The sequence below is a fragment of the Oncorhynchus nerka genome, linkage group LG28 (assembly GCF_034236695.1).
Source record: "Oncorhynchus nerka isolate Pitt River linkage group LG28, Oner_Uvic_2.0, whole genome shotgun sequence".
Classification (NCBI taxonomy): domain Eukaryota; kingdom Metazoa; phylum Chordata; class Actinopteri; order Salmoniformes; family Salmonidae; genus Oncorhynchus; species Oncorhynchus nerka.
The window spans coordinates 50,161,442-50,178,095 of NC_088423.1; the positions used below are offsets into that span (position 1 = coordinate 50,161,442).

General features: G+C 43.7%; 2 protein-coding genes across 7 annotated transcripts in view; one reads left to right on the forward strand and one right to left on the reverse strand.

Annotated features, from left to right (window-relative positions):
• marchf5 (membrane-associated ring finger (C3HC4) 5) overlaps positions 1–2,466 on the forward strand; it is a 56,484-nt gene extending 54,018 nt beyond the window's left edge. For both annotated transcript variants that reach the window (XM_029640905.2, XM_029640906.2), the window contains exon 6: positions 981–2,466. In XM_029640905.2, coding sequence (XP_029496765.1) covers positions 981–1,097 — 117 coding nt within the window. In that variant the 3' untranslated portion in view covers positions 1,098–2,466. The remainder of the gene's footprint in view (positions 1–980) is intronic.
• A 2,511-nt stretch (positions 2,467–4,977) lies between these two features.
• The window catches only part of LOC115113359 (insulin-degrading enzyme-like), a 55,743-nt gene continuing 44,066 nt past the window's right edge, over positions 4,978–16,654 (reverse strand). For all 5 annotated transcript variants that reach the window (XM_065012867.1, XM_029640909.2, XM_029640908.2 and 2 more), the window contains 8 exons: positions 15,909–16,000; positions 15,170–15,281; positions 14,110–14,277; positions 11,533–11,805; positions 9,662–9,723; positions 6,278–6,350; positions 6,072–6,139; positions 4,978–5,984 (listed from right to left, as the gene is read on the reverse strand). In XM_065012867.1, the coding sequence (XP_064868939.1) occupies positions 5,883–5,984; positions 6,072–6,139; positions 6,278–6,350; positions 9,662–9,723; positions 11,533–11,805; positions 14,110–14,277; positions 15,170–15,281; positions 15,909–16,000 (950 nt within the window). In that variant the 3' untranslated portion in view covers positions 4,978–5,882. The remainder of the gene's footprint in view (positions 5,985–6,071; positions 6,140–6,277; positions 6,351–9,661; positions 9,724–11,532; positions 11,806–14,109; positions 14,278–15,169; positions 15,282–15,908; positions 16,001–16,654) is intronic.

Genomic DNA, 16,654 nt, shown 5'->3' on the forward strand with positions numbered 1-16,654 from the left:
AACTTGTTCTCGGCTGGCCTACCTGGTTAAATAAAGGTGAAATAAAATAAATAAAACCAGGGCTTTATGTCTCCTTGTGATCCGCCACCCCTGTGGGCCCCACACACACACCTGAGAGGGCGCTGACAGACAGGTAACCAGAGTAGCAGAGCTCGTCTGTCATATGACCCGCGCTGCCCCCTCTGGACATTGCAACCCCCCTGCCCCACGCAAACACTCACACTCAAGTTCCCTTTAACCTCACTTAGCATTAGAGCAACAAAACCACCTGATCTCATGGTTCTATTAGTAAATTACTCAATGGAGGCTTTGTTGGCACTGACATGCAGAGGGGTACCTGTATTGTCCTAGGGCAGGTTATAGTGAAGCGTTTTAAGGATATACTGTTTATTCCCTGGCTACTACAGTATTAGAGAACTACACAGAGTACAAAACATTAAGAACATCAATTTATTGGGCCATGGACTCTACAAAGTAGACTTAGTTGTGTCAAGTTGGCTGGATGTCCTTTGGGTGGTGGATCATTCTTTATACGCATGGGAAACTGTTGAGCGTGTAAAAACCCAGAGGGGTTGCAGTTCTTGACACATTCAAACCGGTGCGCCTGGAACCTACTACCATACCCCTGTTCAAAGGCACTTCAAATGTTTTGCCTTGCCCATTTACCCTCTGAATGGCACACATACAATCCATGTCTCAAGGCTTACAAATCCTTCTTTAACCTGTCTCCTCCCTTTTCATCTACACTGATTTGAGGTGGATTTAACAAGTGACGCCAATAAGGGATCATAGCATTCACCTGGTCCGTCTGTCATGGAAAGAGCAGCTGTTCCTAATGTTTTGTACAATCAGTGTATCTTGTGTAGCAAATAGAAAAACCAGACAGAGCAGCAAGATAAATGATTTGACGCATGAGCCGAGTGTTGGTGACCCCTCTTTGGCACTCTGCTTACACTTAGTTATTTTTGTCCTGTCTGCAGGGTGGGATTGCGTTTGTGGCCGTCAAGGGAGCGTTCAAGGTGTACTTCAAACAGCAGCAGTACCAGAGGCAAGCCCACCGCAAGATCCTCAACTTTACCGAGGCAGAGGAGGCCTGAGAAGCGGGATGGACAGACAGACATATTGATACATAGGGGGAGTGGACGGAGCATGACGGTGAACTCTGAGCAGGAACACTGTCGGACACAGATTGACGGACTTAGGGATCATTGGCGCCCCCCAAACTCTTACACCTCTCTAAGTAGCCTCGCCTCACCTCGTTCTGTTTCTGCTCTTTAGGGAGTCATCGTCGTATGCGGCTGACATATGATTATCACCATGTTCTATTTTGTTTTTAAAACATTCAAAGGAGAAGAGACGAGACAAGAACACTGATACAGACATGCGTGCAAACACACACACACACTAAGTGTGCTCATGTATATTCCACAGGAGCTCTTTTTTTTGTGGAATGTGACTTGTAACTGCTATGTTGCTGTAGCAATTTTTGTTTGTTTTAATCAAGTAACCAGTGCTTGTTGTACTTTAAAAAGATACATCTGGAACACATGTAATTATTAGACAGGAAACTTTTATAAATAATTGTCTTACTGTTAATTTTGCAGTTTTGAAATTTGCCAATGAGGAATATTGTTTCCCTGTATTGAATGTGTTTTAAGAGAAATTAGATTTTTTTTTATCACTAAAGTATGATTATTTGAATGGGAAGAACTTTTTACCTGCTTCCCTAAGACATTGTTGCCACGTTTCCATTGGTAAATATCCCTAGACTGATCATACATACTCTCAATTATTTAGAAGCACAGTACAAACATAAGTGTGATTGTCTGTACATACATTCATTGCACAATATGTATCAGCTAAAACATTCAAGGGTATTTTTTTGTTGTCAAATGCCTAGAAGTGTTGTCATTAGTTCTGTTTGTAGCTGATTTTGTGTAATTGTCTTCTACTCATGAGATGACAGAGAATGTGATGTGCAAGCCTGCAATGTGGAGGTGGGTGGATGATATAGACCTGACATGTGCCGCATTACCTTCTAAATGAGAGCATAAAATGACACGTCCACTGAATAAAGGTGAGATTTATGTCTCTTTTAACCCAAATCGCATATTTCGCCACATATTTCCTTGCTGACGCCACCACTTGCTTTGTTTTTTAGTGTGTGTATATATTATATATATGCTCAAGGCAGTCACGTAATAACCCATTCTGTAACTACTCTTCTAAAAGTGCGGTATAACCAGTATACTGTACATTACGTGTGTGAACATCTCTTTTAGCTGTGCCTGGTAGACAGACATGCTCCAATAATCTGCTGTGGTCAGCTCAGCTTTTACATTAACTCTAAAGAAAATATATTATGCCAAAAGTGACATTGAAGTTATTAATTGTATTGTACAGATTGTTTCTCAATTTATAGTTTCGTGGTGGATTGTGAATAAATGTATTTTTTCAAACCTTGAAGTGGATGTGTTCATGCTAAAATCCAGGGGCCTCGTTTATAGAACGGATTTACGATCAATTTTGATCTTACACATGGTTTTCTGCATAAATCAGATTTAAGTTATTTAGAAAACCTTACTTTGATGTGGAAATTATCTTCTCTACTTAAAGTCTAGACTTGACATAAGTAATTTACCTGCTGGTTATGTAGGGGTGTTGCTGTTTGGGACCCATAAGCGTCCAAGTTTGTGAACATTGCACTAGCTTTATGAACAATTTGTTAGGAATGATCAATTAAAAGTGAGGAATTAATTGCCAGACGCAAGGTGTTTTGAATTAAAAACGGGATGCGATGTTCTATAGTGTGTCAAATTAGAAAAAGTAAACATGCCTGTACTTGCGTTATTGGAAAACATTGAAAACCATGCTTTAGAAGGGAGTTTTCAGAGACCGGACTTACTTTTTTGCGCATGATGATCCATGGCTTATAAATCGTTATCGTCTCCCAACAAATGTTCTGTTAGATTTGTGCGCAGATTTAGCCCCTAATCTGGAAAGGAAGATACTCTGTCATCATGCTATACCCGTATCTGTCCAAGTACTGTCCACTTTGGGATTCCTCGCTACTGGGACATTCCAGGGGGAAATGAGTGACAGTTCGTGGATATCACAGTCATCATTCAGCCGCATCCTGCCACAAGTGATCTCATCTTCCAAAAAGTTTGCTTTTCTCTTTTGGTCCATTCCTGACTAAACCCTCATTTGTGCTAGCATTCTATAAGGGGAAATCACTGATTGTAAATGAATTTGAGATGTATAGATCACCAGTGCGTAAATAACAAATGGGCTTCTTACAACCTGCTAAAGAAAGTTTTTTTATGCTCAGTATCTTTTATGAATCAAACGTAAGCACACCGTCGGAAGTGATCTTACGACTAAGTTAAAGTATAAATATAACATTTTTATATATATTGTAGGACTGATTCAATCCAAATTTCATAAACATGAACAAGGGGCTAATATGGCTCAAAAACAGCTTGAATTAATCACTATTTCATAGTATATGGGTGAAAGATAAGTCTCTATATTACTTTAGCATAGTGTGTTCTTCTGAGGCAGTCATATTTGGGATGCATTGACTGGCAAGTCGATATCTTTAACTATTTGTTCCAGTATAGTGATTTATTAAACACACAGGAGGAAATAAAAACTAAACCTTTCAGCATTACTGAGCCATGAACATGTCTGCACCAACCAATCAGCCAATTGACAGCAGTTTCAAATCAAATTTTATTTGTCACAGGTGACCGCTTACCTACAACTGAGTCTCCCAGAAACTCCTTCCATTAGGACAGTTTCAAATGATCAGGCTGGTATTCATTAGGGCACACCATTTGAAAACAAGCGTTTCTTATCTGACAAGTTCAGGTAGTCCCTTCTGGTTTGTCATTTCGGTCAAATGAATAGTACCCAGTTTCTCAAAGTGAACCCACATCTAGTTATTCCCTTATTAGAGTCTGTACTGATTACTTATCATCCCTCCTTTAAAACAATGCAGCATTAAGTTAACATTACAGTTTATTGATAGGCCTGAGGACGTATGGGAGATCACATAAACCTGATATTTGCTGTATTATATTGGTTGGCGCCAGCTTGACTTCGCAAAGCTTGTTAACACCTGAGAGACCAGGCTATGCTTTACACAGACATGGTAATGACATGACTCCAATCCACACAGAAAACAGACAGTTCCGCTTTTCAATATCAATGTGTCCGTTTTTAGGCTGGATGAGAGCAAGGACCCGAGAACGCAGTACAGTGTGTCCGCACTCTACATAACAGTACCGAGACCATTTATGTTTAAATCCACACTGCTCTCAAATTCAGAAGAGTTTATTGCTTAGTGAGAAGTGCATATTGAGAAACAGGCCTGACTACAACTTCACCCTCCATACATGGGCCTCTTTTGAACCCCTACAACCAAAACATGATTATTTAAAAAGGGTTTTCTGAGAAAATACTAGACTGAAAATCAGTTTACCCCACCAGACATTCTAAAACAGTCCTATTTAACGTTTTTCTGAAGGACAGCATCCCCACTGAGCACAGATGTCAATTCCAGGTTGGTTCAATGTCATTTTCATTGAAATGACATGGAAACAAAGCTGATCCAACCAGTGTGTGCCCAGTGGGTCTTTAAGCGTGCCGCCACAATCCTGTTCCAAGTCTGACCCACAGAGACAAAGTGCAGTTGGCTGACTGTCAAACTCCACACACACACACTGCTGTGCTGTGCATCCAGCTGAATGCACCAGCTATAGAGTTAAATCTCTATTGCTCCAACTTTGTAAGATCTTCACTGCCAGAGAATGACCAATCGCCACCCCCCCTTTCAAAGTCACAAGCTAAGTCTCAAAATGGAGAAAGATGGGGGGGGCTATGCAAGAAATCAGTTGTCAAACACGATTAAAATAACAATGTTATTTAAGTAATATAAGCTATAAAACAAATTTATGACTCGAAACAATTAAATACAGACATTTAAAATGTTTATTTTTCTTCAATCTCAAATAAAAGCAGAAAGCAAAAGATTGAGGTACCCTGAGATGATGCTCAGATAATACAACCCTGTGGAAAACACTAGTTTAAAAAAAAGCTTCATGAACATGTCTCTCCACCAAATAAGCAGTTTTAAAACAACTCCTCAAAGGGCCCCGACATTTTACTAGTTTAAATAAAAAAGTCAGATCTCAAAACGTGTACATTATGGATTAAAACAGAAACATTTCCATAAGGCTGATATAATTGTTTTTGCCATAAAACAGAAATGGTCTAATATCGTGTGTTGCAGTCATTATTTAAACACAAAGTGTCTTCGTGATAACAATTCGGCCAGTTGTCACCGTGCCGACGCATCGCACAAGTACATAAGAGAAATGTATGTGTCCAGCGTGTTTGAAATTAAATGTGCACCCTTGCAGAGCTAACCACCTACTTCAACAGCTTCACAACACCATAATCATTAACTAACTGTTTATTCTCACCACAGCAGCATGTCCTTGTGGCTAAGCTGAATAAAAACACTTCCATCATGAAGTATCAAGGGGTACTTGTACTGGTTTACAGGGTTCTGGCCTTGAGGTTCTTTAAGTCAGTACTATTCCTCTACAAACATTCTATACAATGTCGGGAATGTGTGTTGGTGGGGTTTTCGATGAGACTAAAACAAAAATGAGTTTGTGTGTGACCTCTTATCACACTGAGCTATGATGAGAACCACAGCTAAGTTGTATGAATCACACGCATTTCCAAGCACCTCTAGTGGACTCTCCAGTTTACACACACGTCAGATGAGTGTGTTCCAGACTCCAGTTACCACAGGGGGGCAGAGAGGGACAGAGCAGGGTCCCCCAGCAACCTCCCATGCTGCTTGGTCCTCACAGTTTGGCAGCCATGAAGTTGATGTGAGTGAATGGCTTGGCCAGGGGAAAGAGGGGCAGGCTCCTCTTGAACTCTGTCATGTCCTGCACCAACGTAGGCTGCAGAGAGAGAGATGGACAGGTCAGTATGTTACACACCAACACTGCTGTGCTAATGGAACACAGAGAAAGGTGAATACACATTACCTGGGGCAGGGATGGGGCAGGGGCCAGATTGACATCATTCTGGGCAGGGAACTCTCCCACGACGGGGCCTAAACAAAAAGACAGACATTTCAACATAACTGTTAAAAATATCAAAATAAAAAAAAATCAAAATATTCACACTAACAAACCAATTTAAATGTATATCCTCCAACCCAAAAACTCTCCATCACTAGTACAATACTCACAGGAGTCCATCTCCCTAGACAGGACGTGCACAGACATCTTGTGCCTCTTTGGTGCGTCCACCGCCAACAGATCCTGCAAAGGACAGGATTTTGATAGACACAGAGAAAAGAGACAGACCATTTAATAGTAGCCTTTATTTACTTCACTGTCCTAGAAACATTACAGTGTTTCCCCTATATTAATTCAGCAGCGGCACCCCACTGCTGCTAAATAGTTCCTGCCCCTCCCAAAAATATATATTTTTAAATAACTAATGGTTATTTATAACAAATATTTCTGCCGAGAAGCACTTTAAGGGATAGTGCGAGATTTTAGCAAGTAAGCACTTTTCATACCCAGAGTCAGATGAACTCATGAATACCATTGTTATAGCTGTGTGTAGTTTGAAATGGCTAATTACTAACTAGCGTTAGCGCCATGATGAGGTCTATGGTAACAGCTAGCATGCTCATTGTGATAACTTCCTTCAAACGATACCATTTTTATGTCTGCGTATCTATGAGAAAAAAGTAGAAAAAGATTAATTTCCTAAATCTCACAATATCTCTTTAAGATCACAATTTGTAGCATACAGAGTGAGCAGTGGCATGAATGAGAGCCACGAGTGATTGTGACTCATCTCCCTACAGTGCATCAGTTATATTTTTCAGTTACACACTCAGAACCCCCAATTAGAAATGTATTACACAATGAAAATATTCTGCATGGGGCCTGTGCTGCTTCTGCTGACGTAGAAATATGGGAAGTCTTTCATTGCCTCTGTATCCTTGGCACCCTTATCCTCTTGAAACACACAACACCCTGGCAGTGACGCAACCCCTCATTATGACTGTTATTATTCCGAACACAGCGCACCGTGTCAGTGTCACCGCCACAGCTTTGAATAGAACCAGTACGTACGTAAGATCAAGGGAGACAATCAAGTTTGTTAGTACTATATCTCTTGACACATTATTATCATCAATCATGGCCCCTAAACCTTCAAGCTGCATAATGGACCCTATTCCAACTAAACTACTGAAAGAGCTGCATCCTGTGCTTGGCCCTCCTATGTCGAACATAATAAACAGCTCTCTAAAAGTGGCAGTCATAAAGCCTCTTGAAAAAGCCAAACCCTTTTTTTCTTCTTTTTTTTTTTCTGGGTCAGGAAGTTTAAAAATTTTTTTTTTTTTTTTTTTTTAAATCGGCCTATATCGAATCTCCCATTCCTTTAAAAAAAATGTAAAAGCTGTTGCGCAGCAACTCACTGCCTTCCTGAAGACAATGTATACGAAACGCTTCAGCCTGGTTTTAGACCCCGTCATAGCACTGAGAATGCACTTGTGAAGGTGGTAAATGACCATTAAATGATGCGCATCTACCCGAGGCTCTGCATCTGTCCTCGTGCTCCTAGACCTTGGTGCTGTTTTTGATACCATCGATCACCACATTCTTTTGGAGAGATTGGAAACCCAAATTGGTATACACGGACAAGTTATCTCGGAAAGATATCAGTTTGTCTCTGTGGATGGTTTGTCCTCTGACAAATCAACTGTAAATTTCAATGTTCCTCAAGGCTCCGTTTTAGGACCACTATTGTTTTCACTACATATTTTACCTCTTGGTGATGTCATTTGGAAACATAATATTAACTTTCACTGCTATGCGGATGACACACATCTGTACATTTCAATGAAACATGGTGAAGCCCCAAAATTGCCCTCGCTGGAAGCCTGTGTTTCAGACATAAGGAAGTGGATGGCTGCAAATGTTCTACTTTTAAACTCGGACAAAACAGAGATGTTTGTTCTAGGTCCCAAGAAACAAAGAGATCTTCCGTTGAAACTGACAATCTTGATGGTTATACAGTCGTCTCAAATAAAACTGAAGGACATCAGCGTTACTCTGGACCCTGACCTCTCTTTTGACGAACATATCAAGACTGTTTCAAGGACAGATTTTTCCATCTACGTAACATTGCAAAAATCAGAAACATTGTCCAAAAATGATGCAGAAAAATGTATCCATGCTTTTGTCACTTCAGGTTAGATTACAGCAATGCTCTACTTTCCGGCTAAAGCAGTAAATAAACTTCAGTTAGTGCTAAACACGGCTGCCAGAATGTTGACTTTGAGCATATTAAATTTGAGCATATTACTCCAGTGCTAGCCTCTCCACACTGGCTTCCTGTTAAGGCTAGGGCTGATTTCAAGGTTTTACTGCTAACCTACAAAGCATTACATGGGCTTGCTCCTACCCATCTTTCCGAGTTGGTCCTGCCGTACATACCTACACGTACACTACGGTCACAAGATACAGGCCTCCTTAATGTCCCTAGAATTTCTAAGCAAACAGCTGGAGGCAGGGCTTTCTCCTATAGTGCTCAATTTTTATGGAATGGTCTGCCTACCCATGTGAGACGCAGACTCGATCTCAACCTTTAAGTCTTTATTGAAGATTCATCTCTTCAGTAGGTCCTATGATTGAGTGTAGTCTGGCCCAGGAGTGTGAAGGTGAACGGAAAGGCTCTGGAGCAACGAACCGCCGTTGCTGTCTCTGCCTGGCCGGTTCCCCTGTCTCCACTGGGATTCTCTGCCGCTAACCCTATTACAGGGGCTGAGTCACTGGCACTCTTCCATGCGGTCCCTACGCGGGGTGCGTCACGGACGTGATCTTCCTGTCCGGGTTGGCGACCCCCCCCCCCCCTTGGGTTGTGCCGTGGCGGAGATCTTTGTGGGCTATACTCGGCCTTGTCTCAGGATGGTAAGTTGGTGGTTGAAGATATCCCTCTAGTGGTGTGGGGGCTGTGCTTTGGCAAAGTGGGTGGGGTTATATCCTACAAGTTTGTTTGGTTGGCACTCACCTCACTCACTCAAAGCCAACTGACATTTACTCTTGAGGTGCTGACCTGTTGCACCCTCGACAACCACTGTTATTATTATTATTTGACCCTGCTGGTCATCTATGAACATTTTGGCCATGTTCTGTTATAATATCCACCCGGCACAGCCAGAAGAGGACTGGCCACCCCTCAGCCTGGTTCCTCTCTAGGTTCTGGCCTTTCTAGTGAGTTTTTCCTAGCCACCGTGCTTCTACACTTGCATTGCTTGCTGTTTGGGGTTTTAGGCTGGGTTTCTGTACAGCACTTTGAGATATCAGCTGATGTAAGAAGGGCTTTATAAATACATTTGATTGATTGAAGAGTTGGAGGGGAATAAATAAAACAGGGTGCCATCTTTCTGTTGCACGCACATGGGCACACATACTCTTTACCATAGGACTCAATTGGTGTAAGAAAACAGCAGGCACCTCGTATGCATCTCCATGGCAACCGCTTGTGAGAAAGTATGACTTTACCTGAAATGTAAGTGGTATGCAAAGCAAAGGGAGAGAGCGCTACTCACCCGGTAGAACTGCATGATGTTTTCTTTAGTCAACGTCTTCAGGTAGGACACCTCAATGTTATCTAGAAAACAGAAAACACTTAGGACTAACAGTGGATGATTTGAGATATCACTACAGATTACTCCTGGACAGTCTGTGGTGCAACATGGCATTGGTGGATGGAGTGAGACATGATGTCCCAGATGTGCTCAATTGGATTCAGGTCTGGGGAACGGGCGGGCCAGTCCATAGCATCAATGCCTCTTGCAGGAACTGCTGACACACTCCAGCCACATGAAATCTAGCATTGTCTTGCATTAGGAGGAACCCAGGGCCAACCGCACCAGCATATGGCATCATAAGGGGTCTGAGGATCTCATCTCGGTACCCAATGGCAGTCAGGCTACCTCTGGCGAGCACATGGAGGGCTGTGCGGCCCCCCAAAGAAATGCCACCCCACACCATGACTGACCCACCGCCAAACCGGTCATGCTGGAAGATGTTGCAGGCAGCAGAACGTTCTCCACGGCGATTCCAGACTCTGTCACATGTGCTCAGTGTGAACCTGCTTTCATCTGTGAAGAGCACAGGGCGCCAGTGGCGAATTTGCCAATCTTGGTGTTCTCTGGCAAATGCCAAACATCCTGCACGGTGTTGGGGTGTAAGCACAACCCCCACCTGTGGACGTCGGGCCCTCATACCACCCTCATGGAGTCTGTTTCTGACCGTTTGAGCAGACACATGCACATTTGTGGCCAAGCTGGAGGTCATTTTGCAGGGCTCCTCCTGTTCCTCCTTGCACAAAGGCAGAAGTAGCGGTCCTGCTGCTGGGTTGTTGCCCTCCTACGGCCTCCTCCACGTCTCCTGATGTACTGGCCTGTCTCCTGGTAGCACCTCCATGCTCTGGACACTACACTGACAGACACAGCAAACCTTCTTGCCACAGCTCGCATTGATGTGCCATCCTGGATGAGCTGCACTACCTGAGCTTGTTGTAGACTCAGTCTCATGCTTCCACTAGAGTGAAAGCACCGCCAGTATTAAAAAGTGACCAAAACATCAGCCAGGAAGCATAGGAACTGAGAAGTGGTCTGGTCACCACCTGCAGAACCACTCCTTTATTGGGGGTGTCTTGCTAATTGCCTATAATTTCCACCTGTTGTCTATTCCATTTGCACAACAGCATGTGAAATGTATTGTCAATCAGTGTTGCTTCCTAAGTGGACAGTTTGATTTCACAGAAGTGTGATTGACGGAGTTATATTTTGTTCTTTAAGTGTTCCCTTTATTTTTTTGAGCAGTGTAGTTTAACTCTTAAATAAGATTCCTCTTACCTTCTTATATCTATATAAAAAGCTTCCGTAAGGTGCAACACAATAGCTCTACAGCATCACCAGCCACACTGATCTGGCTGTACAATGTTCCACTATTGACTAGGCTCCACTTCCTATCAATTTCTTGGTGTGCAGACTGTTGCGGCTCAGTCTCCCATCCCTCCCAACAATGAAAACATGGTTATCATCACCCTCTACTTGGAACGCACAGGGGTTTACGGCAAATTTCCAGCAAATCAGCCCATAACAGCACTCAGGTGTGCTCGGGGTGCTGATTATTCTGGGGCCTAATCAATGCTAATGGTGCAGCAGGTAGCTCTGAGGTGGCAACAACCTTCACCTCGAAGATCCTCCAGAATGTCAATAGTCTGATAACTTCATCTCACTCAAAACACCTTTTCAGATAACAAGGCCTCCTAGCAGTGTCAGGAGGAATATCCATTTAGTTGACAGTAACTCAAAACTCCCCACAGCTTTCACTTGGGAAAAAAACATCTTAGGCCTCCAGCTCAGGTAACGGTGTGCGTGTTGCTCAATGAGCGTCTACGCATGCTCACCTCTGTCGAAGTTGTACTGCTGGGAGATGATCTCCCCCCAGTACTTGGCGCACTCGGCGGCCAGCTTCTTGGGCTTGTCCAGGCGGCGGATGGCCAGGGCCTGGATGTGTTTCTGGAAGGCCTCATCGTTCATTTCCTCCACAGACTTCTCTGTGGCTTTTAGGAAAGCCTCGACCCGGCTCTCTAGGTAGTGGGGAGCCTTCTCCGACTGGATGATGAAGCGCAGGCCCTGGACCCCGTTAGCGCGCCGCGGACCGCTAAACACTATGTACCCTGAGGAGTGAGCAAAGTAAAAGTCAGGAAAAATGCACTGTGAATTCTGGAACATGTCTTTATAGGTGTTTAACTGCATGTACAGGTAAAGGAAACACTTGAGTATATGAGGGATACAAAGTATATTGAAAGCGGGTGCTTCCACACAGGTGTGGTTCCTGAGTTAATTTAGCAATTAACATCCAAGTTTCCCATTATTTTTGGCTTCCATGGCTAGAAGAGATCTTAGTGACTTTGAAAGAGGGATCTCAAATGAGCAAAAGGGGTTAAAAGGGTGTGTGTGTGTGAGAGAGAGAGTCACCAGTTCTCAATCCAATTGAACACTATTCTGGAGCAGCGCCTGAGAGAGCATTTTCTACCACCATTAATACATTTCCCGTGGAAGAACGGCGTCGCATCCCTCCAACAGAGTTCCAGAACCGTGTAGAATCTATGCCAGGGCGCATTGAATATGTTCTGGCGGATCGTGGTGGTCCAACGCTCTTTTAAGACACTTTGTTGTGCCTTGGTGTTTCCTTTATTTTGGCAGTTACCTATATGTACAGTGCATTCAGAAAGTATTCAGACCTTTTGTTACATTACAGCCTTATTCTAAAACGGATTAAATCGATTTTTGCCTCAATCTACACAGAATACTGCATAATGACAAAGCAAAAACATGTTTTTAGAAATTTTTGCAATTTTTTTTATACAAAACTGAAATATCACATTTACATAAGTATTCAGAACCTTCACTCAGTACTTTGTTGAAGAACCTTTGGCAGCAATTACAGTTTAGAGTATTCTTGGATATTACGCTACAAGCTTGGCACAACTGTATTTGGGGAATTTCTCCCATTCCTCTCTGCAGATCTTCTCAAGCTCTGTCAGGTTGGATGTGGAGCGTCGCTGCACAGCTATTTTCAGGTCTCGATCTGGTTCAAGTCTTGGCTCTGGCTGGGCCACTCAGAGACTTGTCCAGAAGCCACTTCTGATTTGTCTTGGCTGTGTGCTTAGGGTCGTTATCCTGTTGGAAGGTGAACCTTCGGCCCAGTCTGAGGTCCTGAACGCCCTGGTGCAGGTTTTCATCAAGGATCTCTCTGTACTTTGCTCTGTTCATCTTTCCCTAAATCCTGAAGTCTCAGAGTCCCTGCCATTGAAAAACATTCCCACAGAATGATGCTGCCACCACCACCACCATACTTCACCATAGGGATGGAATTGGCCAGGTGATGAGCTCGACACTTGGCTTTCAGGCCAAGAGTTCAATCTTGGTTTCATCAGACCAGAGAATCTTGTTTCTCATCATCGGAGAGTCCTTTAGATGCCTTTTGGCAAACTTCAAGTGGGCTGTCATGTGCCTTTTACTGAGGAGAGGCTTCCTTCTGGCCACTCTACCATAAAGGCCTGATTGGTAGAGTGCTGCAGAGACAGTTGTCCTGGAAGGTTCTCCCATCTCCGCAAAGGAACTCTGGAGCTGTCAGAGTGACCATCAGGTTCTTGTCACCTCCCTGACCAAGAACCTTCTCCCCCGATTGCCCAGTTTGGCAGGCCGGCCAGCTCTCGGAAGAGTCTTGGTGACTCCAAACGTCTTCCATTTAAGAATGGAGGCCACTGTGTTCATGGGAACCTTCAATGCGGCAGCCATTTTTTAGTACCCTTCGCCAGATCTGTGCCTCGACACAATCCTGTCTCGGAGCGCTATAGACAATTCCTTCAACCTCATGGCTTTCAATTGAATTTACCACAGTTGGACTTCCAAGTTGTAGAAACATCAAGGATGACTAATGGAAACAAGATGCACCTCAATTTTGAGTCTCATAGCAAAGGATTTGAATACTTATGTAAATAAGGTACACTTTTAATAAGGCTGTAACATAAAATGTGGAAAAATTCAAGGGGTCGGAATCCTTTTTTAATTTTTTTTTTTTTTACACCTTTGTTTAACTAGGCAAGTCAGTTAAGAACAAATTCTTATTTTCAATGACGGCCTAGGAAATGTGGGTTGACGGCCTAGGAACTGTGGGTTGACGGCCTAGGAACTGTGGGTTAACTGCCTGTTCAGGGGCAGAACGACAGATTTGTACCTTGTCAGCTCGGGGGTTTGAACTTGCAACCTTCCGGTTACTAGTCCAACGCTCTAACCACTAGGCTACCCTGCCGCACCTTTCCGAATGCACTGTATACTGTTCCTTTTCCACAGCAAGGTTTTGAGTTTGAGTGTGTTTAAATACTTTACGATGGACATTTCCAAGGGAGGTCCATTCCCCACTGTCTTCCTGGACCAGTCTCCACTGGTGTGAGAGAGAGCATGCATGGTCGTACCCAACTGTTCCTTGGTGCGCAGTGTGTTGAAGCAGGGCTCAGAGATGATCTGACAGAAGAGCTCCAGCAGCATGTTGTCGTGGGTTGTCTGCATGTCTGTCTGGTAGTAGATCTCTATGCCACAGTTGTTGTGCACCTCGTTCCTCTGCTGGTACACATACCAACCACCTGGAAGGCACAGACAGCATCTTATTCATTAAGGCACAATGGAAAATGTTTTGCAACGGAAAAGGAAAACAAGTGTTTGTTATTGGACAAGTTGTCCAGGTTGTCGCTCCCAGTTTGTCACTTTGGTGCTTAATAAATACATGACCCAGGGCTTACACGCAATGTAGTTGCGATGAATCACCGGCTTAACTGTAAATATGCAATTACTAAAGAACACATTTGGACAGAGAGATTTAAAAGGCATCGTACAGGAAAGTTATATATAGAGTTCATCTAGAGGACATTGATGACACGCCAGTCTCCAGACAGGAGAGACTGAGCCAAAATCACACACTTTTGCTGAGTAAAAGCTTTTCACTGGCACTCAAAATCCCATAAGATGAGTGGAAGCAAGCAAGCAGTAGAAGTATATGTCTGAAAGTTCTGAACTTGTTCAAAACATTTCTGTTGGGAAGCTATAAATTGTGTTTCTGTCCCCGACTGGCGTCTGGAAGGATCCAGGCCCGAAACAAATCCCTCAGCAGGACACAGGATGTTTCCAGGTGGCCCAGACAGCCCTGCTTTCTTCTTCCCCATGCTCAAGTTACCTAATGTCATCAGGAAAAGTGTGGCACAGGTGTGTTGTTGTGCGGTGTCTTGTGTAGGGTGTGTAAAAGGTTAAGGGAGGGAAAAAAAGTGCATGTATTGTATTTCCCAGTGATGTCCATTTCCCCTTGTTAAGTGAGCCTTTCCCCCTAGGACATTGGAGGGTCATTGACACCAAGGTGTTACACAAGCACAGGTCCTGATGTAGGCCAGACTGTTGGGTAAGAAACCTTCAGCAGGGTCACCATGGGCATGACTGGCAGGTACAGGAGGGTGAAGGGAGTGATGGACAGGGCACTTGACCTACCATCTGGCACCTGCACCTCCCTGTAGCGAATCAACTGGCTTGGTAAGAGGGGCTTGGTGTGGGCTTGATTCATAAGCGTGTCCTCAACCATCTGCATCATGCCTAGAGCAGACTGGCGAAAGGGAGAAAAAATAAACGTGAGAGGGGTGCAAATGATATAAATCAGTGTATTAATCCACCTTTAAAATGTGTTAAGATTCCTCTTATCATCCGCATCGCTCGTTTCCCACATCTTCTAGGGTAAATAGCAGATGCCCATATATAGGGCCTGCCACTGAATCGTAAACAACACTGCTACAATATTCTGTCCACGCCTATTACCATCTAAGGTAATAGGAGCCCTGCAGAGCACGGAGAGTCTTTATAGTGATGAAGTGGACCATTGCCCCCGCTGGTGCATCCAATTCCCTCTCCACTAGACTGTGACACCTCTCCACTGGGCATCATTATCAGAGATAAGGGTGACTGTTCATGGACAGCTGGGATCTTATATAAAGTCTGTGATTTGATCTGAGGATCTTATCAGGGTTTGACGGTGTGTGACGGTTCTGTGACATAAGGATTCCACTTAAAACCTATAAAGGAGTGGAGAGGCTGACTTTATAAGCAGTTATAGAACCAATCCACATTCTACGCATATAATATGTGTGTGTGTGCACGCGCATCTGTCTTTGTCTACCTGTAACGAACAAAATAATACAACAGTCTGTCCACACGAAGGTAGCAACATCAAACAAACCTCCTTGGTGATGTTGCCATGGAGAAGGGTCTCGATGTGTAACCGTGACAATAGTTGAGGTATAAAGGCCTTGAGGCGGGGGAGAGTGACATCTAGAAGACACATTCAGATGGAAGCAATCAGAGTTATCATAATCAGGCTAGAACAGAATCAAAAGCATTGCAGTCATGTGGACTCTGCCTGCCACCACATAGGGCAGAAATGTACACACACACACACACACACAGAGAAACATTCATATGAGCTTGGAGACCTGCAGAAAACACACTTTCTCTCTGCGTAGGTTGGTCCATCTGAATTCACACATCATCTGACCCAGATTCATTCAGTTAGTGATGAGAGGTGATGGATGAGCAGCCAGGGTAACTGGGAAAGGAAAGGGTCTAAAAGGAAAGGGTCTAAAAACCAGGCACAGGGTACTGAGGATGGAGACCCAGAGAAGGGGAACAGGGGCACTAAATCAACACATAGGCACAAGTTTATTTGAGGTAATACATGAGAACAGGTTGCATTGCTCTGTACCCAGACAGAAAGTGAACTGAGCCTCAAGTGATACACAGGACATCTGTCGAGGCTCCATCGAGAAAACATAATATACTGAACAGTACAGACAGTACATCTGCTCCCCTTCCTCCAGCGAGAATTTCAATGCGGAGAAATGACTGCAGCTCAGGGAGGAGCTCAAAAACTGGCTCAGCGTTCAAATGAGGAGCAGAGAGATAGGAAGGGAGTGTGTGTGCGCACGC